The 26,436-nt window shown below is 32.1% G+C and overlaps 1 protein-coding gene and 1 pseudogene across 1 annotated transcript; one reads left to right on the plus strand and one right to left on the minus strand.

Annotated features, from left to right (window-relative positions):
- Positions 1-17,716: 17,716 nt before the first annotated feature.
- Positions 17,717-19,618, plus strand: LOC107001183 (ras GTPase-activating protein-binding protein 2-like). The gene is made up of 7 exons (XM_015199330.1): positions 17,717-18,026; positions 18,109-18,334; positions 18,494-18,534; positions 18,810-18,916; positions 19,015-19,080; positions 19,204-19,267; positions 19,437-19,618. The coding sequence occupies exons 1-7, from the start codon at positions 17,717-17,719 to the stop codon at positions 19,616-19,618; spliced, it is 996 nt and encodes a 331-aa protein (XP_015054816.1).
- A 420-nt stretch (positions 19,619-20,038) lies between these two features.
- Positions 20,039-21,929, minus strand: LOC107001185 (annotated as a pseudogene).
- Between the last annotated feature and the right edge of the window lie 4,507 nt (positions 21,930-26,436).

Here is a 26,436-nt window from a genome sequence, read left to right on the forward strand (position 1 = left end):
TTCTTAGAATACTCTTAGTTTAGTAATTTGATCATAGATGTTCTTGTGGTGATGACTTCCAGATTTTGGGGAATAATAGATGTTGAATTTTAGAAGTTATTGAATTGGTTTTTATTAATGAGTTTAAGTCTTCCGCATTACTTTCTGTTGATATTAAATTGAAATGTTAGGGTTTAGATTGGTTGGTTCGCCCACATAGGAGGGTAAGTGTGGGTGCCAGTCGCGGCTCGATTTTGGGTCGTGACACTATCTTCACTTCATTTATATTTTTACACGAGTATAAAAGTCGTTCAATCTTCTTTCTTTCTTTTTGGTCCTTCACCTTTTGTGTAGACAGTGATTTCTATTCAATTGAAGATGAATTCACATTGAGAACTAAAGGTAAAAATATAAATTATTTCCAACTTCAATTTTGGTACAAATTAAAATTGAATAAATATATATAAATCAATTCGTAAAATCTTGATACCTTGAGTAGGACATTGTTGGATTTAAACCTTAGCTACACTTGAAACAACACATTCTTGCGATTCACCAGCTGGAAACTTCAATGAATATTTTATTAGTTATTCACAAAAAATGATTCATTTTTCGAGTGAACATCAAAATTACCATTCAATGAAAGCCCTAAATTTTCATTCGCTACATTCCTTGAAGTTCCAATTGTTGATACCCAATTTTGGACCTCCGCACATAGTTTAGCTTTCAACTTCATAATTTCGATTGATTTAAAATAATTAGCTTTATAAAATTTAAAATGTTTTTCAAGTTATTTTAGAGTAATTTTAGTAGCTTTTATAATTTTTAAATAGTAAATATGTTTTTATGTAATTAGTTTATTTTATAAATATTTGAAAATAATCCTAAAAAGATTTTAATTTTGGTAAGTATTTTATAAAATTAGTTTAGTTTAGGTTATGGTTAATTTTAAAAATCAACTAGTTTATGGTTGAATTATTTATTTTATTTTGTTAAGATTGAGAAGCTACTAAATTGATTATATTAATTCATCTTATTTAGACTTTAACTGAATTTGCAAATAAAATTCGATTTGGCTAAATTAATAATTCAATTCGATTTGGCTAAATTAATAATTCATTTAGCTAACCAATATCAAAGGACCAAATTATGGGCCTTTATAAAAGCATTTTTTTCAGCAGCCCACTCTTTTGTTCTCAATTCTCGGCCCATTTCCTTATCCCCAAAAGAAATTCCCAAATGATAGAGCAACAACAATTCGCTTTCTGGAGGTTTCTTCGTCCAGTTTCGTTCGCTGCCCGGAAAAAGGTACTATCTATTAAATGTGTAAATCCAAATTTATATTAAATGTGTCTGATACATAATAATTACTAAACAATAATGTATCAATCTCAAACATAAAATCTTATGGGCAACACTTACTTATTTAATGTATCTAGTAAAAATACAATATTTATCAATTTGAATCAAAAGGATCTTCATGATCTCAAGCAAAATAAGATATATAAATAATAATGTATTATGCACTAATTGTTTTTTGTTATGATACGTAAATTTGAATTTATAATAAATGTATCACATACATAACAATTACCAAATCATTATGTATCGATCAAACCTAAAATCTTATGGGCAACACTTTCTTATTTAGTGTACCTAGTATAAATACAACACTTATCAATTTAAATTGAAAGGATCTTCATGATGTATCTTCTCAAAATTTTTGAAATTTTTAATCAAAATTGAAAGAATCTTCAATGAACTAGGAGAATAATTATGAAATTCAAAATTTTCAACAATTTTGAATCAAAATGGAAAAGATCTTCAATGATATTGAGAAGAATTTTGAATCTCAAAAATTTCGACAGACTTGAATCCAAATCGAAAAGATATTCGATGAACTTGAAGATTAACAAAAAAAATCGTTTGTCCAACAACAACTCCATACAATTCTTCATAACTCACCTCGCTTTTCGAAATTTCGACAAAGTTTTTTATGAAACAGAGAAAACGATGGATAACAAGAAGAATTTTTTTTTGATTTGTTACACTATATGATTTTGAATTTTGACAATAATTTTAATAAAATAACATATTTTATGGAATCTTAATTTAATTTCCCGCCTTTCCCCTTTATTAGTGAAACAAATGGGTACTATGAGATTTTAAATTGATTGTACAATTGTTTTTCCTTAGTAGGTGCAACAGACTGATGCATAATGTATTAACAATAATGTATCCGGATTCTTAGTTATGTATTTGAAATGCCTAAAGAATATGAGATTTATGTAATTACAAAAAATAATAGGGATAGAAGGTAATTAAGGTTTTACACTATGGTATTTATGCAAGTTATACAATTATTTAAACTGAAAAATATAACTCAAATAATTGTATACTTGTTAACTCCAAACCATTGTGGTTAATAGATATATTTATTATTCCCTGCTGTTTGATTTATATATGATTAAAATAATCTTTTATTTACATCTAGTAGATATTGAACTCCCTTTCGCTATTTCATGTGTATATTTTTTTCGAATTTTTAACCCCCTTATTAAAATGTTGGATCCGGCACTACTTCCTGGATTCTATATGGAAAAAAAATCAACAGTTATCTTAAATTTTAAATAATTTATTTATTTTAAACTATGAAAAGTTAAAAAAAAATCATTAATATAGAGAGTTAGAATAATCTGATAATATGAAATTTAATAAAAAATTTCCAAAAAACAATCAAATGATACAAAATTAAATAAAATTTTCCCAAAAAACATTGAAATCAACATTGAAATGCATGAATAATATTTTCACATTTGTAGTGTGAAACTGAAAACTTTTCGCAAATTTTCATGCAGTAATTTTTCAGACACGTGTCAAGTTCCATTCTGTTTCTCAGTAGATAATTATAACGGACAAGTGTCATTTTCAGTTAGTTACTTCTTATTTAGACTCTAGCTAAATTGTGTTTTTTGGATCAATTTCCCAAGTACCTTCTTAACCACGTGACAAGGAGCTATTTCTTCATCTTCACTTACACCCACGGAAATGAAATACCGCTTCACGTTTTTCCCACTCTCACACCTCAATTTTTTCCCTTTATAATCTCGCAATTGACTGAAGGTTTCACCCAACATTTATCAATAAAGTGAATTTCATACTTCCATAGAGGTTTTTATCCTATTAAGTTTATTTAGTTTGTAATTCAATAACTTTCTTATTTTTTTAATTTTTGCTAACATGGAGAGAGTAATTCAATAACTTTTTTAATTTTTTAGTTTTTGCTCACATGGAGAGAGCTAATTATCAAGACAAAGGAAAAAGGATTGTAGAGGATGTAAGTGTAGAGCTAACGTTAGGGCTGAGTGACTTTGGGGCTTCTTCGAAAAAATCGAAGATATCGAACCGTTCTTTGTCAATAGTTAACGGTGAGCATTCTTATAATAACAGTAATAGAAATGTGAATTATTTTCAATTTTCAGTCATCCGGCGTTCTTTGTTGCCCATGTAGACTGAGGCTGAGTGGAGGCAACAGAATAATCGGTTTTCAATTATGAAGTCATATTCATTGCCGATGGAGACCTTAATGGAGTACTGGAGGTAAAGGAATTATCAATTTTTCTGTTACCAGGATGTATTCATTGCCGCCGTTGGATACTGAACTGGAGTAGAGGCAACAAAATTATCCATTTTCTGTGTTAACAAGAGGTCTTCGTTGCTGATGGAGTCTTAAGTAGAGTACTTGAGGTAAAGAAATGAGCCATTTTCTGTTACTAGGATGTCTTCGTTTCTGATGGATACTGAAATCCAGTGGAGGCAAAGGTTGGAGGCTGAAATGGATTGGAGGTGAAGAATGGAGACTGAAATCGAGTGGAGGCGTAGTATGAATACTGAAATGGAGTGGAGGCAATGTAATGATTCATTTCCAATTATGAAGACAACTACATTGCCGCCAGTGGAGACTGAGATGAAGTGGAGGCAAATCAATGATCCATTTTGTGTTATGAGGACATCTCCCATGCCGCCAATGGAGGCTTAAGTAGAATGGAGGCAAATGAGTGATCCATTTTGTGTTAACAGGATGGCATCGGTGCCACCAATAAAGACTGAGGAGAAGTGGATGTAATGGAGGAAAAGTGAAGGTAGTTTGTCTTTATCATAGTAATTTTTTGACCCTAACTGAATTCGTCAAACATGTTGGTGGACATGATGTTGAAAAATGGTGATGCATAGCATAACAAAACAAGCGAGATGCCTGAAAAACTGTATTATCTTAGATAGGAGGAACTTAGTCTTGTACAATAACAAGGAAAGATGAAATAACAACGACATAAAAGTTATGCCTTTATTAAGATAATAAAGTGTTTTCAACATCATCTCCACCAGCATGTTTGACAAATTCAGCTGGGGTCAGAAAATTATCATGACAAAGACAAACTATCTTCACTTCGTTTATGTTCTTACACGAGTATAAAAGTTCTTCAATTTTCTTTCTTTTTGGTCCTTAAGCTTTTGTGTAGATATTAACCATATTGTTGAGCACGAAGTTTCTGAACTTCTCTGAAGCAATATTTTTCTCTGAACTTCTCTGAAGCAATATTTTTTCTCTGAATACACAAGTGATTTCTATTCAATTAAAGATGATTTCACATCAAGAATTAAAGGTAAAAATTATAAATTATTTCCCACTTCAATTTTGGTACAAATTAAAATTAAATAAATATCTATATAAATCAATTCATAAAATCTTGATACCTTAAGAAGGACGTTGTTGGACTTCAACCTTAGCTACACTTGAAGCAACACATCCTTGCGATCCCCCAGCATGGAAACATCAATGAATATTTTATTAGTTATTCACAAAAAATGATTCATTTTTTTCGAGAGAACATCAAAATTACCAGTCAATGAAAGCCCTAAATTTTCATTCGCTACATTCCTTGATGTCCTATTGTTGACATCCAATTTTGGACCTCCACATATAAATTAACTTTTGAGCTTAATTAATTTCGAACGATTTAAAATAATTAGCTTTATAAAATCTAAATTTTTTTTCAAGTTATTTTAGAGTAATTTTAGTAGCTTTTATAATTTTTAAATAGTAAATATGTTTTTATATAATTAGTTTATTTTATAAATTTTTGAAAATAATCCTAAAAAAGATTTTAATTTTGGTAAGTATTTTATAACATTAATTTAATTTAAATTATGGTTAATTTTAAAAATCAACTAGTTTATGGTTGAATTAATTGTTTTATTTTTTAAGATTGAGAATCTCCTAAATTTATTATATTAATTCATCTTATTTAGATTTTCACTGAATTTAAAAATTAAATTCGATTTGGCTATTCATTTAGCTAACCAATATCAAAGGACCAAATTATGGGCCTTTATAAAAACATTTTTTTCAGCAGCCCACTCTTTTGTTCTCATTTACCAGCCCATTTCCTTATCCCCAAAAGAAATTCCCAAATGATAGAGCAACAACAATTCTCTTTCTGGAGGTTTTGTCTTCCAGTTTCGTTCGTTGCCCGGGAAAAGGTAATATCTACTCTTTTGTTTATTTTTTATTTCAATTCCGAGTATTATGTGACTAGTTTGTCTCTGTTAGGTTTTCTTTGGCTTCATTCTAACTCGGGTCGAATGTGAATGGCCATGGTTTATTATCTTTATTGGTGGAATTCTTGGCTGATCATTGTGTTATTCCTCGATTAGATGTTCGAATCAGTTTGTAATTGTTTAAGTTTATCTTTCGTGTTGTTTCGAATCACATGTTCGTCTTGCTTTGATTCTTTTGCCTAACGTGTTCTTAAGCATTAGCTCCTTTAATGTCATTTGTTTGTTGTTAGATCCTTTGGCTCAATTTTGTTTCTTGGAAGCTAAGTATGTCTCCGTTTTGCTCTGTTCGAAATCGTTTAAAGTTCATTTGGTCTAGCTATGTGTCGTTAGGTTGTTTCTTTTTTCAAGTAAAGAAAATCAGCTTTTCCATGTATATAATTTTATTTCATTTTTCTTGTATTAGCATGCCTTTTCTCTTTATATAAAGTTATGTTAACCACTAATCATTTGTTTACCATAATGTGGGTATAAATTTTAGGGATAACTTATCGGTGGCCCTTAAAGATGGCATCAACTTTCACATGGACACTCTAAGTAAGATTTGTTCATTTTTAGCACCTCATGTCAAACCTCATTATATCATTTTGACACTTTTTATGTTTTCAAAACCACATTTTAAGTGTATACATCCAAACGCCTCTTATATGAAAAATAAACAAATCTGACACGTAGAAATTTTATTTTATTCTTTAATAAATTAGTTTTACTTTCTTTTTTATTTCTTGCAGATCTCAAACCTCATGCCCCACCTCTTCTCTTCTTCTTCTTGTCTTTCCTTTCCCTTTTGATTTGTTCTTCTCCTTCAAAAAGACAAAGAGCATAGATTAGTTCACAAAGTAAAATACGTTGGAGATTATGAAGAATCATATCAAATCAAAAAGTTTTTGTATGACGTTTAAAAGAAAATGATTTCTTATGCTACTATGATTGAGATTTACAATGACGTATATATAAATAAAATTTCTTTTTTTTTCAGTGGAGGTTGTTCTTTATTTTGTTTATCTCTTGAAATCAATTTAATTTCGTAATTTCAATGGAGAAGGTAAGAATGTAAATCAGTTTGTCCATTGAAAGAAGTTGATTTCATTTTTTGTTTCCTTGAAATCTGTTTTGTTTTTAAATATAAATCAAGATGCAAATTCGATTTTCAAAGAAGATGGAAGAATCAAAGAGTGTAACCTAGTAAAGTATTGTAATATTTCTTTAAAAAGTTGCGTGGTGATGATGATGGTAAAAATTGAAGAAGATGGAAGGGAAAAAGTAAGGAAGAAAAAGGAGAACAAAATATTTATAAAAAAAGTCAAAATATTTACAATAAACGTCTCTGACGCGCTTTAAATTCGTGTAGCATGCATACCATGCTTGGTCAGCGAAAAATATTTAAAAACACAATGAGACGGGATATGAGGTGTCTAAAATGAACAAAGCTTAATTAAAGTGTCTGACTGAAAGTTTCTGCCAAGTTTAGGTGGCCACTAATGGGCTAGGCCTAAATTTTATTGTGGCATATATGTATGTATCTGAAAGTGTCTCTAGTATGGTCTTTTCTTCGGCTTAATTGTGTGTTTTGGTATTGCTACCCCACCATGCTATTTCAATGGACATTATTTATGTAGTTTATGTCATCATTTAACATGTTTGATTTGAATAATGATGTCATTTTGTTTAGTTCTTTGATAGAAGTTATTTTCTTCTTTTTGCTTCAAGTAAGCTAGCTTGACCCTTTAGTATGATAAGGTGGCAGCTCCAGGTCTCCATGTATGAGCGGGTATCGTTTATTGCATAAAGTGTGATGTTTGTCTAGTGTGCATTATGCTATCTCTATTTTGTTTATACGGAAAAGAGCCTAAAATATCCTTGAAGTATCAGAAATGGTACATAATTACCCTCCATCCACCTATTAGCTCCAAAATACCTTTCTCATCCACCTATTGACTCCAAAATAGCCTTCTCATCCACCTTTGGGTCCAAAATCAACCACTTATTTAATGATTTTAAATTTAAACTATTTAAATATTTTTTTAATACACGGACGCTCAACTATTTGTTATAATTTAACTTATTAATATAATTTATAAGCAAATCTACTACCCCTCCATTACTAATTAAACCATACCTAATTAATAAACCCGCCCCATTACTAATGGACAACAGGAAAGCTACTACCAATGAGTGTTTCTAAAAATTTGAGGCGAAAATGTCTACAGAAGTACATTGTCAACATTCAAGTCCTCAATCAAAACATATTATAATTCAAGTGTCTAAATAAAAATTACTGATAAACTTAAAAGTCTGACTATGTTCATATTAATTATTTATTCACCTCAAATATGTGATGTTACTTAATCGATAATCTTTTTTAAAAAAGAATATATTAAGGTTTTAATATTTAAAACAAATAATAAATATTTATAAATTTATATTAAAAATAGTGCATGAATTAATTCGAGAGGTACTTCTTCTCTCGAATTCAAGCTTGAAACAAAATCCTATTGAAAGTGTTTTCCTAAATAAGCGGCTCAACCTTAATTTAATTTGGGCTCCAATTTGGACTCAAATAACTTTGAATGTCATTTTTCAGGAATCGGTAATTTCGTCGTGCTTTAGTAGTATTTAGGAAGATTTTTATATTAGAAATGATTTATTAATTGGGTGGGGCTTAATTAGTAATGGGTGGGTGGGGGTAGATTTATAAATGATATTAATAAATTATATTATATCCAATAATTGAGCGCCAATTATTTTCAAAAATATTTAAATAGTTTAAATTTAAAACCGTTAAATTAGTGGTTAATTTGAACCCAAAGGTGAATGGCAATGGTATTTTGGAGCTAGGTGAAAAGGGCATTTTGGATCCAATAGGTGGATGGAGGATAATTATTACCATTTCCAATATTTTGAGGGTACTTAAGGTCTTTTTTCGTTGTTTATATTTGGGATCTTGTTATCTGTTAATTATTTGTTCATAACGTGAGCTGTTTTTGCTATGCCTTGCCTTACTCTCACTTAGCTGTTGTGAGTTTTCAAAATTAAGAAAGCTCACTTCTCTTTATCTTGTCTTAGTTTATGACCATACTCTTAGTTTCTCTAGTGAACTGTGTGTTTATCTTCATTATGAATTAATTACTTTACAGTATGTTTGTTAGCATTTGTGTTCCTATTCTAATTCTTTTTTTTTTCCATATGTTTGCATTTCCTTTGCACTTCAGGTTGGTGGAAACCCAAAACTTATCGAGTTGGCTTTCATCACTATTCGAGTTTCAGAAGCCGAAATAGCGAAATGGAAGCTATAATACAGGTCCAAAAATTAATACAAGTGCTTGAAGAGCTGAATTAGGATGTATACATTGAGTATACAATCCAATATACAGAGAAAAGAACTAAAATACAGCTCATATACGGCAGTATATGATTAGTGTATATGCTGATTTTTGGACACGAAAATAGGCCAAAGCCCAAGGAAAGTTGCAGCAGGTCCAGAAGGTGTAGTAAAAATGGACAAGGTCCATTATGGGTCATTTTAAGACTCTGGACAGGTTATGAAGATTTGGAATTTTGGCCCAAATTTGATACTCTCTTCCTTTTTACTTATATTGTATTGTTTTGACTTATTTTATTTATCCTATGGTTTAATTTAATTAAATTCCCAAGATAGTCATTTCTCTTTATATTCAAAAAAATATGAATATTTATTTTATAGAAAATTACTTAGCTTTTATTTGATATTGGTCTTTATCAACACTTAAGTTATTTCCCTTTAGAAAAATCCCCTTGGATCTTTTCACTTAAGATAATAATAATAATAATAATAATAATAATAATAATAATAATAATAATAATAAGTAAATAACAATAAAAAAATAATTTTTTCTTTACTTAATTAAAATTTTGAAAGATATTTGAAAAGTCATTTTACTCAAATCGCCGGTCAACCGCGGGTAAGCGGGCATTCGGAGGGCCTAACACCTTACATTGAACTTCGAACCTATTTTTCAAATTTATTTTATCTGTTTAAATCTTTTTGAAAAACGCAGAGTTTTTTCTTGATCTTTACTAAAAAATTAAGTGGTGACTCTGTTTCTTTTGGAAATTCGATTTCTTTTAAATCATAAGTTTAATCAATTTTGTCGAAAACTTAGTCATTTTTCTTTATATTTTATTTTTTCAAGTAAAACACCTATATTTTCTTTAGCTTTCTCCATGTTAGAAAAATCTAAAAAACTGTAAAAGCTATTGCATTTTGAACTAGAAAAAATTATAAAATGGGAAAAGAAAAACTCCATAAAAGCTTCAGAGTGGAGAAAATATTAGGCCATTTGGGAGCTTATAAAGGAGAAGATTTATGGGTTGGAAAGTACAGAAAGCATGAAGCGGTATTTCATTTCCATTGATTTAATAAATGACAAAATAGCTGCTGAAAAGTGATACATGGTTGTTTTTGGAATAATATGACCACGTGATTTAGGAAGGACTTTGGAAATTGATCCCAAGAGGTAACCGCTTAATAGTGAGTGACACATGTCAGTCATAAATTCATTCTATAATTATTATTTTTACCATTTTAAAAAGAGTAAAAAGTTAAATGTATTTTTTTTACTTTGTTTTATTGGTCAAATTGATTAAATGTTATATTATTCAATAATTTCTCCTTTTGAATATTACTGAATTTAATAGGGTAATACTATAAATTTAATTTGTATAGAGCTTAATAAATGTATTTTTCATGAGTTTTTGAAATTATAATTGTGTCTAATTTTGGTCTCTCGATACATGTATTTGTCACGTCTAATTACATGTATCTCATATATACATGATTTAAAATTAGGTGTAATTTATTCTAAATACATTGAATCCAAGTGTATTCCTCTCTCTCTTTATATATATTATTAATTACCGTTGATTACAATCTCTACCTACCATATATAGTTAATTACACATTATATTTGTATATTATTTTCTTTAATTGTATTTACCATGTTAAATAATTTGACATGCATAGTTTTCTTGTAATCTTCTAAGGGGATAATATTATTCATTCTAAAGGAATAAAAATGGCCAAACATATATGCAGATCCTTAAACTTGTCATTAAATTTTATTTTGACATTCCAACTCAACTTTGTTCCATTTTACCCTTCAACTCCAATTTTTACGTTCCATTACTCAACGTTTTTCTCTTGTTCATATGATATCATAGCCTCTTCATTCTTACTAAAGAATCAAAGAGCTTCCGTTGTAAATGGGTGACTATTACTCATACATTGTCGCCCGTCTTGTCACGCCTGGAGCCTACACCCTGGATGTGGCTGACACTCGAAGACCATTTCTGGCCCCCAAGTGAACCCTTGGCCTGACTCACTTAACTCAGTGGAAAACTAAACTCAACTTAAACAAGAATAAAACATATTTAAAAACAAATACTTCATAAATTAATCTGGCCAAAATGGCATTTAAGTTTCAGCAAGTAAAATAACTCCAAACTGAACTACTCATAGTCTTCAAAGCCTCTAAACTGACTGAAGAGGGATGTTGGGATAGACCTCACAATATCCTAAAGCTAAACTAGTAAAGAAATGAAAAAGATGGCCTCTGGAATGTAAAGAGACTCACCACTAACTCTGGAACTCAATTTGGATCAACGAAGCGCTGCATGCTGATCCTGATTACCTGCTTCTACATTAAAAAATGATGCAGGTCAACTGACATTAGTACATTGAATGTACGAGTATGCGAGTTGGAGTGCTAAACACAACTATAAAGCTTGAAATGGAGTAAGCATGAATTTACCTTGGCTCTACTTAACTCATAAGATAACAACTCAATATAAAGCAGTAACGACATATGCAATGTATATTTATGTAAAATTGATAAAATAGTGTATTTCTTAGTTCATTAAAGATATAACGATAACAAACTCAGCTTTACTTATATATGAAAGTAATATAGTTTCGGAGGGAATTTCTCTAACCGACAACCACCACTATGAGCCTAAGTGGTGATACAGCGTCTTGCCCACGCTGCCAGAACTGTTCTATACTTTGTCGTTGCATAAGACATCCTCTACCTAGTGGATCCACTGGCTAACCTTAAGTGATCATCTAAAAAGTATGACACGTTAATACCCATGATGGTACATGGTTTACATAGGGACTTGATTTATTTGAACTCTCATTCCCACATCAGTGCTCAATACTACTCCGAAAATGTAATTTAGCTCATAGTTTTACTAAAACTTCCTTCCTTTTGGTTGAGTTAATTTACTGAACCCTTTAGCTTAAAAAGCTCCTTTTGGAAACAATGATCCCCTCTTTAGTTTAAAACTCTTTTGAAACTTCTTAGTTTCCTTTTAACTTAAATGTAAAAACATTTATCAGCCTTTAGGGAATACTTAGTCCCCTTTATAACTTTAGAGGAATGACCTCAACTCTTGGTCTTACTTAACTTGAAAATTTAACTCTTAGGGAATACTTAGTTCCCTTATACCTTTTTATACCTTTTTGAGAAATGAACTCAACCTTTACTCTTTTCATTTACTCGAATTTGAGCCTTAAAACACATTAAAAACGTTTAAGAAAGACTCTAAGAACTTTGAAAATTTTACTCTTACTCACTTTATAACTTTAGACTTAACTTCTTACTTTCTTGACTTGGGCTCTAACTTCCCTTGAATTTGGATTATGGATTCAAGGATCATGATCTCATATTTATGGATGATTTCATGATGTTTAGATGTAATCTAGAGTGTTGGAATCAAATAGGAATGAAGGGTACATCACTTAGGAACTAGTACGAAAAGATAGGGAAAGAACGGGGTCTCCAGGGGATAGGCGCTCTGAGAGGTGTGGAGAGCCAGGGCCTATTGGAAAGACCCTGGCCGGGGGCGCTATGGCTGGCGCGCTGCGCCAGGGCTTGTCAGACAGAGCCTTGCTTGAGGCGCTCTGGCAGGCGCAGCACCCCAAGGGGTGTCTGACGGGACCTCCGACTTTTATTCTTCGTTTTTTCATATGTAAACCTCCAAAACTCCCATGAATCCCTCCCCAAACACTTAGGATCCCTAATTAACTCATTACCCAATAGTTTAGACCCAAAAACAGTACAAAAACATGAATCAAAACTACTAGAGAATCTACAATTCAATCAACAAGAACTTCACAACTTTTCATCAAGAACTTCAAGATTTTCATTCAAATAACTCTAAATTGTTGTATTGAATCAAGTTGTAGGGGGGTGAAAGGAACCAACACCGAATGATCTCACATACCTTGATAGAGATCACCCCCGACGAAATCCACGCAACAATCTTAGTGTTCATGGACGATTTTTGGTCTTCATATTCTTTTCTCATTTTCTCCCAAACCCTAAGCGTTCTTAAATATTGAAAAACTTATTTGGGACTTGTTTTCACCCCTAATATAACCTTTAAAAAATTAGGAAATACTAGGGTGAAAAGACAACTTTGCCTTTACTAAAATTCGGATTGGACTTTCATTAGTCCAATAACCCAACTTCTGAAAGACATTTCTCCCTCATACGACATCAGAGTTGTGCAAACTCGGCAGCGTTGTAAATATCTTCTAAAGGTATTTCCAACCATATAAAGAACTCAGCCAAACTTCTTTTGAGATGGAAGTTATTGCCGTTTGAAAATGACCAAAACTCGCTGGAAATTTTCCAGATTTCCTTACTTATTTTCAAAAATACTTATTCTTGGCTTCTTAGCTTATTTTTAGTTAATTCTAGTTACCAGATGTTAGACATCTATCCAACAATTATATAAGCAAAAGTTGGGTAACTACGTATCTTTCTAGTGATACTCGCTCATAATCAATTTTTATAGCACCATGCCACATTTTTGGTGATTTCTTTCCCATATCTGATTTCGTGTAGCACTGTACCATATTTTCAGTTATATTAAGAGAATTATGGTAGGTAGAGATTGTAATTGATGGTGATTAGCATCCCCACAAACTAATGGTGGTCAACCAACAGTTACACACTGTTTGAATGGTTGTAGCATGTTGTATTGTATTGTGTTATTAGTTTAAATATAATATTACGTAATTAACTTTATATTGAATATGATTGTGAAATTTGACTGTCAACTATGAAGTCACTATAAAGAGTCTGAAGTCTGAAGTGTAAACCCTAAAGGATAAGAGTGCATCACACTCAACTGTAAGCTTTTGAGTGAAGTTGGGAAGACGAAGCACCAGTACTGATGTCAAGATCCTCGTTAAATTTTTGAAAACCTCTTCCACTTTTGCATGCCAGGAAAAAGCATCTTTCTTGGTCAATTTTAGAAAAATTTGTGGCTCCATGTAATTCATCTAACAACTCATATATATTGGGAATGGGTAGGTGTCTGGGACTGTGATTTTGTTTAGGCTACAGTAACCCACACAAATCTGCCAAGAGTTATATTTCTTTTACACTAGCAGAACTGGCTAGCAAAGGGACTTGAACTAGGACGTATGAAACTAAATTTTAATAAAGCTGCAACTTGGTTCTCAATTTCAGTATTTTGACCATGTGGACAACGGTAAGGTCATGTGGGTAATGGTAAAGTCTGATATTTGGAGGTTAGAATTTGGTAGCAGAGGAATAACATGAGAATGTGCTCTAAATGATGGAAGAGATGTTGGTTCGGAAACCACAACTGAAATTAATCTAGAAGTGCTTGGATTGGATTACGTGGACCTTCTGATAGCATGTTAAAGATTGGAGAGAAGCTGTGGCTGAATCTGTTGATCTCAAGCATTGCAATTTGTAATGTTTCCCTTGCCAACCGAAAATTATGAACATATCCTTCTAGTTAGCTTGAATTGTCTTGTGAGTAGCCAACAATTTGATACCAAAAACCAAATCAGCCCCTCCAATTACAAAAGGGTAGTAATCTTGAATTGAATTTGAAGATTCCGGGCAAACTTTTTTGCAGCATATGATGTTCCCATTCCCTATTTGCACACCGAATGTTAGAACTATTTCTACTGGTAAATTATGCTATTTCACATTTCACAATGGATTCAACAACAAAATTATGCGTGGGACCACTATCTTTTAGTATTAAAACCTTTCTATGGTTGATCTCACCCTGAAGCTTCATTGTAGCATCAATTGACTATCCCAAAATGGCATTGAAAGAAATTTCAGCAATGTCTGTTTCTTGAGGGTTATCACCAACTACTACATTGACCTAATCAACCTCTTCCAATTGATCTTCTCCGGTAATCTCCATGAGAGATAGTTTTGCACACTTGCATCTGACCGGGTACAAATTTCTCATGGAAACGATAACAAAGTCCTTGTTCCATAAGATTTCTCCTCAGTTCCCATGTCCTCATTTGAAGAGGTTGGGAAACGACTGGGTTGGAAGAAACATTGCTGCGTGGATTGTGATGTGTAAAGGAAGAATTGTTTTGGGTGTTTCTATAGAATTCAATGGTTGTACAATGGGTTTGTTGATTGGGGTCCAGTTAGGCACTCTATTGCTTCGAGTTGGGCCTAATTTATTTTCAAATTCAAGTACCAAACTCATAGTCCCGTAAACTGTTCTAAGTTTGTAATCCTAACATCGGATTTACGTTCCTCTTTCAACCCATTCAAGGACACTCTTAGAGACAGTGATCCAGCCAATTTATGACCCTAGACGAATGTTTTGCAAATTCTTGACGATACCCCAGTATAAAACTCGTTTGTTGAATGTTACAAAGGTTCTTGTCGGGATTTTGAAACTCTGCAGGACCATAATTTTCTTGCAATGCTTTTTTAACAAGTTCTTCCCAATAAAGTAAAGTTAGCTCACTATTTATCCAAGAAAAGAGATCCAGAGCAGCATCCCCTTCCAAATACATCGCTGCAATTTCAACTTAATGTTCCTCTTGAGTTTATTAATAGCAGAAATAATTTTCTGCTTTCAAAATCCTACCTCATCGGTGTATTGCCTCGGGGAAGTATTTTTTGGCCAAGCTGGACTATCAATGTCTTCTTCCTTTTCTTGCCAAGCAGATTTTCCTCTATTATGGTTTCGGTGACTGGATTCTTCTTGTTGAGGGCAACTAGTCTGGGCTTTCAGTGTTGCAACATCTGCTGCCAGTGAGTCAGTCATATTTAGTTTAGATGCTGTGGCAAATAATTGTTAGACAAGAGATTCAGCATTGTGAATGCCTTCTTGTGAATTAGACAATCTGGTATTGACCATGTTGGATCGGTCTGCTATGATACAAACTGATAGTAACCAGAAGTAGAGAACCGAAGAAATAGAAAAAAATAAGTAAATTTATTGGCAATAGTTTGTGCAAGAATCTTAAAAACAATTATGCTAATAAAGTTGTCTATATGGAGAGGACAATACTCCAGAATATAGTTATTTTAATTCTTAATCACATACCCCAAATAACTAATCCTATTACATATATAGAGAGAACATAATAGGATAAGACTGACACCATAAACTACAAACTAGGAATAGTATAACTGCTAGACCAACTGCTGGAGCAAATCCAGGGAACAGGTATACCTGCTGTAGCAGTTGTGTTTTTCCTGAACTCTTAAACTCTTTATTCTTTTGTTGAAACTTTCTTCTGAAGTACCTCTTGATAGGTGGGTCAGTATCAAAATCCTACTTCTTGTGCGAGATATGATTTTACAAAAAACAATGATTTTAAGAATTGGCACTGTGCAGTGCATAGTAAGTAGAGTCTGCAAATGTATTAGCCGGATTTATTTGGTATTCATTTCGTTTCTCTCTCTAATAATTTTTGATATACTTGCTCATGATAAAGAGCCCTTTTGAATGTTTCTTCCACTTGCCCTAGATCTCCTCCAGTAATAGAAGCAATGCAGATATTTGAAAGAGCTGTAGTTACTGAAACTGATATATAGAGCTTTCAGATTTTAATGCTTAACTGCGTGATCTGTAGTATTCTATTCTTTTTCCTTGACTTGAGGATGATACTTTGGTCATACCAGCAAAACATTTACTAATTTTGTGGTGCTGATTCAAAAGTCTGAAAGCTTTTGGTATTCCCAATTTTTTTTAATTTGGGAAATTCTGAGTGATTGTTGATTTGTTGTCGAAAGATATCTTTCTTCTGTTTGTGAAAATAGGTAGCAATAATTGTTTACCATTCAAAGTAAAAAAAGATAATATCAATTATTTTCCTATGGCATCTTTTACTTCCTATTTGAGAAAATTGAAATGGGTACCTGACATTGTTCGTATACTTGTTGGAAATGGGTACTTAGTTGATGTTGTAGAGAAGATGCTTATTAACACCAAAAAATACTTTGAATTTGACAAAGGCATGTAACCTTTGGTTCATGAATTTGAAAGCGAGGTTAAAATCTTGATGTAACAACTTGGTGGGGTCTTAGAAAGCAGTGCGTGGAGTTAGTCTAAAAATTAATTTAGGTTTCTCTTTCAGAAACATAAACGTGGTTAGTAGTATTGGAAAAGTTGATTTTGAGAACTGGCCCTCAATGCCTTTGGTATAATAGCAAAGGTAGTACAACATGGACATGAGGTGCACGCACGTCATGAGCTCAAATTCTGTTGTGAATCGGATTTTGTATTTACGTAAAGAAGGGTGGAAGGTGACCTATTATCCATTGAGTTTCGGTGACAGCAACGAAAGATTTTCGGTCATAAAAGCGGGTTACAAAGTTATGACTTTAATTCATGCTGTCCACTTTGTAAAATGACAGAATATGACCAAGAGAAACTGTTGCTATCCCGAAGTTAGAAGTCCTTTCAGAGATTAAGAAATGTGTAAAACCTGTCTGTCTTACAACATATAGATGTTCCAAGGTCCTTGGTATATTCTTTTGATAAGTAGATCTTTGGGTGTTAAAAGCTGGCAACAAATTTATTTGAGACTTGGAGAATTCCTTTGGTCTAGAAAATGCCTTCCTCATATCTATATTGTGTACTTAAAGTGTTGCTAACTTTACATGATTAGTAGAATGCCAAAAGTGTATTTCTTGTATTGTTCTTTGTTGCACCTTTTTTAAAAATCTTGTTTAGAGATATTATTAATTGAAGAAATATTAGCAAGAATTGTATAATAAGGTGATAAATTGAATATTATTTTGCAATATGTAAAACCTTATCGTTTTTCTTGATGATTGAGCAGAATATCAACACTTTGATATGTTCATTGGACTACAAGAACTACAAGGCCGAAATAAGGACTGCAGATGCACAAGATTCCTTCAAGGATGGGGTGGTTGTTTTGGTGACTGGATGCTTAACCGGAAGGGATAAGTTAAAAAGGAAATTCGCCCAGACATTTTTCCTTGCTCCGCAGGACAAGGGTTATTTTGTGTTGAATGATGTTTTTAGGTATGTCGAAGATAATGAGATTGATACCGTTTCAGAAGTGCTTAATGGAACTGAGGATGTGCAGTCAGAGGTTCTGACCCCTGATCCAGGTTAAATCTATTTTCTAAATCAATAAATGTACTTGTTCTTTTATCCTCTTAAAATATTTTACTATTTTCATTTTGAATACAGAACCTACTCATGTGGTTGATCCTCCAAATCTCGACCAAGCTGGCTCACCTGCAGAAGAAGTTCTTCATGTTGAGGAAAAAGCCAATGACTCTTCGGTAGATGGGAGGCAAGTTGCAGATGAAAGAGAGATTGTTGTGGAAACTGGATCCTATTTCAACGAGGACCAGCACCCTACAAATACAGAATTAGCTAATTTTGTTTCCCAAGAGGATGCTCCAAAGAAGTCGTATGCATCAATTGTCAGTTCACAAACAAAGAAAGGGCCAACCAAAATCTATGTACCCACCAATACTTCCAGATTGGCTCCTCCGAAGGCTGTAAAGCAGCCGGTTGCTGTAGTAGCACAAAACGCAGCTCCTGAATGATCAAATCCTACTACCACTAGTGGAATCGATGTACCTGAAGCTAATGATGCTGAAGATGAAGGTATATCTCTTGAAACCTGTCTGAAATAAACTCAGTACTTCGATCATATGATGGACACATCTATGTAAGAAAAAATGGAATAGGGATGTCCGTATTTAGTTTTTTTAGCCAATAAAGGAGCACAATAAGTAGATGTGTTTTGAGTTTGATCTAGATGTTGTATTATCTGATCTGCTTGCAATTGTCATGTTCATTCTGCTTCTGACTTTCTCATTGCTTATAGTCTCATTAAGAGTATATTGTCATCTAATTTACTTAAATTTTAATTTTTGCAGCTGAGGGATACTCTATTTATGTCCGAAATTTGCCTCTAGATGTTACTGTAGCCCAACTTGAAGCTGAATTTAAGACATATGGGCCTATTAAGCAAGGAGGTGTACAAGTTAGAAGTAATAGGATTAGTGAAGCACACCTTATATTCATCTTCGTTCACTGACCTACAGATTGTTAATATGTGTCCACTTATTCCCTTTTCTGCAGCAACAAGGATTCTGCTTTGGCTTTGTTGAATTTGAAGATATGAGCTCCATGAACAGTGCAATACAGGTATGTGCCCCTGAAATATCATTGCACAGTCTATATTTTTATAGAATTTAGAATGTGTTTACTTCCTAGACTTGTTAGTACATGATATGAAGATGCATTACTGTAACTATTCTTTTTTTTCAGGCTTCACCTATTATCATGGGGGCTCGTCAAGTTGTTATCGAGATGAAGCGAACAACAACTATAGGTAAGTTTAAGAGTGTATTATCTTTAAATGTTTTGGATGTTGAGTTCACATAAAAAAAGTCAGACATCAAGTTCTGCAATCTATTCATACCATCAAACTATAAGAGTTAATTGGACCATGACCTTTTCATATAAAATTGTAAACCTACTTTTTCAATTTGATGTTACAGTTGGTAACATTAGAGGCCGTTTCTCTCCTAGAAGAGGAGTATTCCAAAATGAAAATTTCAGGGTCCGCGGAATCTTTGGTGGAGGTCTGAGCTACAGGAGAAGTGAATTTGGAGGACGCAATTTTTCAGGGTGTGGTAGGGTTCCAGGTGGACGTGGTGGTGAAAGCTATCAATGGCCCTAGTCAAAGTTCTGCTGCAACATAGTTAATGTGGCTGGATAAATTTCTTGGTGGTAAATTTTGATCTAGTTTATTTGTTTGCCAGTGTGCTGGCAGCGGAATGGTAGTTGACATTGACGTTACTTTGTGTTCTCGTCCCCCCCAGTTTAACCAAGTGTTGGGGGACTTTTCACTCACAATTTTTTGTGTGGGTGACCTGTGTTTTCACAATACTAACTTACAGCGCTCAATGTTGGTATTTCCAAATTATGTACAGGAAAAATAGTTTGATGGAATGTTAAATTTTATTTCTCAATTTGGATGCCCGTCCAAACTATAGCTGTTTAGCTGTTTGTACTGGCCTATTGGTTACTTTTGTGGGATTATTTATCTTGGGATAAAAATAATCCAAAATTTTGATGAGAGTTGCTGTTGACAGAAAAATTAGATAGGAATGACACTCTGCAGATTACCGAAGGCATGACCCTTAATAGGATGATAGGGAGGTCGAGGATTAGGGTAGAAAGTAGATGATCGAGCGTTGTCATTTTCCCATATCTGGCATGTCGTTGACCATGTACATTCAGTCTATAAGGTGATCAAGGGTTCATCATACATCTTGTATGGACTAATAATGCAACATATCATGTACTAACAAGTCTAGGAAGTAAACACATTTTAAAGTCTAGAAAAAAAGATGCAATGATATTTCAGGGAGCACATACCTGTATGGCACTGTTGATGGAGCTCACATCTTCAAATTCAACAAAGCCAAATCAGAATCCTTGTTGCTGCAGCAAAGAGAATAAGTGGACACATGATAACAATCTGTAGGTGTTAGTGAACCAAGATGAATATAATGTACGCTGAACCAACCCTATTACTTCTAACTTGTACACCTCCTTTCTAAATAGTCCTAAATCTCTTAAATTCAGCTTCGAATTAGGATACAGTAACATCTAGACGCAAATTGCAGACATAAATGGAGTATCACTCAGCTCCAAGAATTAAAACCGATGTAAATCAGATGACAATGTACTCATAATGGGACGGTAAACAATGAGTAAGTCTAAAGCAGAGTAAGCATGACAATGCTAGTAGATCAAATAACCCAACATCTAGATCAAACCACATCTACTTATTCATTTGCTCAAAAACTAAATACTAACATGCCTATTCCATTTTTCTTGTCACATATAGATGTGTCCATCAAAAGATGGAAGTAATGAGTATATTTCAGGCAAGTTTCAATGAAATTATACATTCATGTTCCGTATCATTAGTTTCAGGTACATTAACACCACTGGGGGCAGTAGCATTTGATGCTTCAAGAGCTACAGTTTGTGCTACTGCAGCAACCGACTGTTTTACAGCCTTCAAAGGAGACATTCTGGAAGTATTTGTGGGTACCTAAAATTTGGATGGCCCTTTCTTTTTTGTGAAGTGACGATTAATGCATATGACTTCTTTGGAGAATCCTCTTGAGCAACAGAATTAGCAGATTCTGTATTTTACTGGGTTCTGATCCTTGTTGAAAAGAGATTCAATTTCCACAACGATCTATCTTTCAACACCAACACGTTTCTCCTCTTCCAAAGAGTCGTTGGCCGTTTCCTCAACATGTTGAACTTCTTCAGCATGTGAGCCAACTTGGCTGAGATTTGGAGGATCAACGGCATGAGTAGGTTTTGGATTCAACATGAAGATAGTAAATGATTTTTAGAGAAAACAAGAACTACACCTATTGATTTAGAAAAGAGAACCAACTTGGATGGGGGGTCGGAACCTCTAACTACACATCCTCAATTGGATTAATCATTTGTGAGACGGTATCAATCTCATTTTCTTCTAGATACCTAAAAACAACATTCAAAACAAAATAACCATTGTCTTGTGGAGCAAGGAAAAATGTCAAAAGGCGAAATTCCTCTTTAACTTATCTCTCCCTGATAAACTTCCCTTAAAAAAAACAATCAACTCATCCTTAAAGGAATCCTATGCATCTACAGTCATTATTACGACCTTATAGTTCTTGTAGTTCAATGGACAATATCAAAGTATTGATATTCCGCTCAAACAACAAGAAAAACAATAAGGATTTAAATATGCATAATTTACTTAAATCTCATAGTGTTAAGAGCTAATTACATTATTTTCCTGTTCTTTTTTAAATCACAAAAATCTCTTAAAATTTATGGATTTTAGATAACTCCTGATACATGACTCGACTTTCGGATACATAGGTGAGGGATGTATCCGCGAGGGGAGGGATGTATTAGAGAGGGGATATGACATCCGGATACATCACTTAACTTACAGATACATCAGCAGACATCCGGATATATAGGTGAGGATGTATCAGGGGAGTTATGTATTTGAGAGGGGATATAATGTATCATCGAGAGGAGAGTGATGTATTCGAGAAGAGATTTTTGAAATATTTTTAAATGATAGATAATTTTAGAGATTATGGTAAAATAAGATGTGTATTCAGAATTTTGAGATGATGAGTGCACTATTACGAAAAGGTAAATTGAAGATTCGATTTTGTAACTTCTCTTAGAGAGGTGCACCCAATCATCATCGAACGACATTATATAATACTTCATATGTGGGTTCACACATATATATTTAAATACTTTTTTTAGAAAAATATATTACTATAATATATGATTTCAGGAGTAAAGCATGGGTTCACGTGAAATCGGTGACCCCCTCCTGAATACGCCTCTGTGCATTTAGGTTATTTTCTTTTTCAGTATTGCAAGATAGTATTCAATTGAATTTATCACCTTATTATGCAATTCTTGCTAATGCTTCTTCAATTAATGTATCTCTAAACAAGATTTAAAATAAGGTGCAACAGTTCTAACTCCGGGTATAACAACAGTTCCTCTCGGTCATATTCTATCATATTATAGACTGGACAACATGAATTGAAGTCAAAACTTCGAAACGTGTTTTTATGATCGATAAATCTGTTATTTTTTTCTCCCAAGCTCAATGGATAATGGGTCATGTTCTATCATTCTTTACTTAAATACTAAACCCGGTTCACAACAGAGTTTGAACTCATGACGTGCGTGCACCTCATGTCCATGTTGTACTACCTTTGCTATTATACCAAAGGCATTGAGGCCATAGTTCTCAAAACGAACTTTCCAATACTACCAACCACAAATATTTTATCTAAAAGCATAACCTAAAAGTTGTTACATCAAGCTTTCAACCTCACTTTCAAGTTCAAATCGAAAGTATTTTTTTGTGTTAGTAAGAACTACTCCTCTACAACACTCAACTAAGTGCCCGTTACCAACAAGTATATCGATTACCTACAAAAGCTATAGCCCATAGGAACGTAATTGGTATTATCTTCTTTTATTTTGATGGGTAAACAAGATAAAACGTACAAGAACAATTAGTGAAGTTTACAACTTTTATGAACCAATAATTCTTTTTTAAATCAGTGTCTTATGTTATCACATTATACCTCTTTTATCTTTGTCGTTATTGTGGTTTTGCGCTGAAAGCCCTTGCGCTTGTCATTATTAATCTCACAACAATTCTTTTATCACATTACATCTTAAACACGTGTATCTAATTTTTGCACAAAAATTATTAGTTTTATTCCATTTAAAATACACACTAAGAGTTGTCATAACCACTTAGTCTGATCACTAATCAACTCCAGTACAACAACTACTCTAATTAGTTGCCTTTTATGTTATGGCACCATCATCAATAATAACTCATCATTACTAGCGAATTTTGAGATTCATATTGCATCATAATACGCTTCTAGAGTTCTAGCACAACAAAATATTTAATTTATTTGATACTATACTTGTGGCACCTCTCATGCATCACAAATTATTTCTTTCCAAATAATTCATCAAGAAGCAATATATCAACAAGAACATGAGAAATATAATAAATTATAAAAAATTAATAATATATTTTTCCACTCTAACGTTACATTCAATCATATCACAATTGATCAACTATCAAAAATATGTATATGCAACATTTATTAACATGTAATTAAAAAAACTTTAGATTCTATTTTTTCTTTTCTTACGAATATGTAACACAACCTCAACAAAACACATCTACACTTTCAAATATTTCATAATAGAGAGATAACTTTTTCATTAAGTTTTCAATTTGATATGTAAATACAAATTTATAAATTAAAATGTCAAAATATTCATCTCTTTGTTTTCAACAAAAACCTTTTATATATGTAGAGAAGAATATTCACAAATGTGACACAATAATAATTTTCACATGTAGTATTATTTATATAAGTTTCAAGAAGTTCAAAAGAATTAAGTCTAAATTTGGATGCTCAAAAAACACAAACATGTAATTTCTTAGTATGTTTAATTTCAACACAAATTTATGCATCTAAAGCAACCCCCATATATGATAGCTTAGCCACTCAATAAAATTGTTACAAGTTAATGGTCTCTAAAGCACTCTATCAAACAATAAGCATTTAACAAAACATTTTGTCACCAGACTAATATCATCTATCTCAGTTACTCTAAATATTGTAAAATATGTTTTCTTTTTAATTATCTCTAGTCGATTATTTATAATTTTGTTCCTCTCTTATAAGATTTTAAAATATTAATGCGTTTATTAGGGTTTGGGGTTCAACCTTTTAAAGTATTTTTATGTTATTGCTCGACTAAAAAATTTCATTTCTTGCTAAATATAAGTTGTTTTCTTTATATGTTAAGATTTGCTATCAACTGCTAGATTTAAGGTTTTATAAGTTTATTTTTCGAGTTATAGTTATTATTTCCTGCTTTATCTAACAATTGTGTTAAAATATATGTTATCCCTCTATGATTATGTGTATTTTTGTTCTTCTCGTAAGATTGCAGTATTTATGTGTGATTATAATATGGGGGTTAGATTTTTAAAGGGTTTCTAAGTTATTTTTTGACTTAAAATTTTCATTTGTTGATAAATCATTTTAATCATTTGGTTAAATTTTATCTAACTCATATAAAAGGTTTCAACTTTTAATCATATTTTCATAAGGATCATTAGCTCGAATATTTAATCATATATACCACCTTAGATAATATCAATATTTTCCATATGTGAATTTAATAAGAAGAACTTTCCATTCTAAGAACGTAACTAGTTCTAGAATTCCTAATATATATAAAAATCATTCTTCTTCTTCAACTTGGGTGTAGTGCACAAATATACTTGGTACCATCCAAATCTACCAATCTTTTACATATTAGCCATAAGATTCACTTGAGAAATGACCACATAAATATATCTGCTTAGTCAAATATAATTTTCCTTGGTGGAATTATCATTTCTCCAAATCTTCTTCACGTTAAAGAATATATAAACTCAATTTACCACACAAATAAATTTATACTTGAAATATATATAGTGTTGTCACATACCTTCTTCATGGACACAAAAAGTCCAATTATTCTCCCAATTGTAGACTTACATGGAGTATATATGCTTGAACTTATCATTAGGCTCCCTTGTACACATCAAACCAAATTCCTATTGTCTCTTGACTATTTTTCGTTCGTTTGCTAGTGTTGATCACCATCCTATCAATTTATCAATTAGTAGTATTTTTTTGTAAGAAAATAAAGTATATGAAATATTTTTAGGATTGTTGAATATTTTATAGAAAAATACTTTATCATGAACATTTTAGAAAATTCTTATTATTTGAAGCGTGTTTGGCAGTACGACAAAAGAACATAAATAGGGTATAAATTGAATAAAAAATTTGCCTTCAATGTACAAAATTAATGTGCATAAAGTGATTCTTACAATTTAATTTAGAATTGTAATAAAGAAATGACTCATAATTGATATATGTTGTAATAGCAAGGAGTTGGAAAAAAAAAAGGTCAAACAAAACAATTTAGGACATTTAATAGTCATAAGAAATATGTTAGAATAATTAACATATTAAATATTCATCAACAAAGTATAATTAAAATTATGTATCTGTAACATTTGTTACTATACAATTAAAAAACTCAGATGCTATTTTTTTCTTTCTTAAAATTATATCCAGCACAATCTTAATAAACATCCTCACACTTTCAAATATTTCATAACAATATTTCATAACAAGGTATAACCTTTTCATAAAATTTTTCAATTTTGGATGTAACATATAATTTTATAAATTAAAATGTCAAACTTCATCTCTTTATTTTCAACAAAATCCTTTTGTATATATAGTGAAAATATTCACAAATATGATCATAATACTTTTCACATCTAGTCATTATTTATATAAGTCTTAAGAAATTCGAAAGAATTAAATCTAAAATTTAAATGGTCAGAAACATAAACAAGTAATTTCTTAGTGGTTCAATTCAATTCAACACAAATTTATGCATAAAAAAATCCATATATGATTATGTATATACGTAGACACTCAATAAATTGCTATAAGTTAATAAAAATAAATTACTAAATCATTCCAAAGCATAAACTTGTGTCCATATATAATGTCACGACCCAAAACCGAGCCGCGACTGGCACCCACACTTACCCTCTTATGTGAGCGAACCAACCAATCTAAACCTTAACATTTCAATTTAATATCAACAGAAAGTAATGCGGAAGACTTAAACTCATTAATAAAAAGACAATTCAATAACTTCTAAAATTCAACATCTATTATTCCCCAAAATCTGGAAGTCATCACCACAAGAACATCTATGATCATATTTCTAAACTAAGAGTATTCTAAGAAACTAAAATAAAGAAAAAGCTAGTCCATGCCGGAACTTCAAGGCATAAGACATGAGGAAGAAGATCCAGTCCAAGCTAGA

The sequence above is a fragment of the Solanum pennellii genome, chromosome 10 (genome assembly GCF_001406875.1).
Source record: "Solanum pennellii chromosome 10, SPENNV200".
Classification (NCBI taxonomy): Eukaryota; Viridiplantae; Streptophyta; class Magnoliopsida; order Solanales; family Solanaceae; genus Solanum; species Solanum pennellii.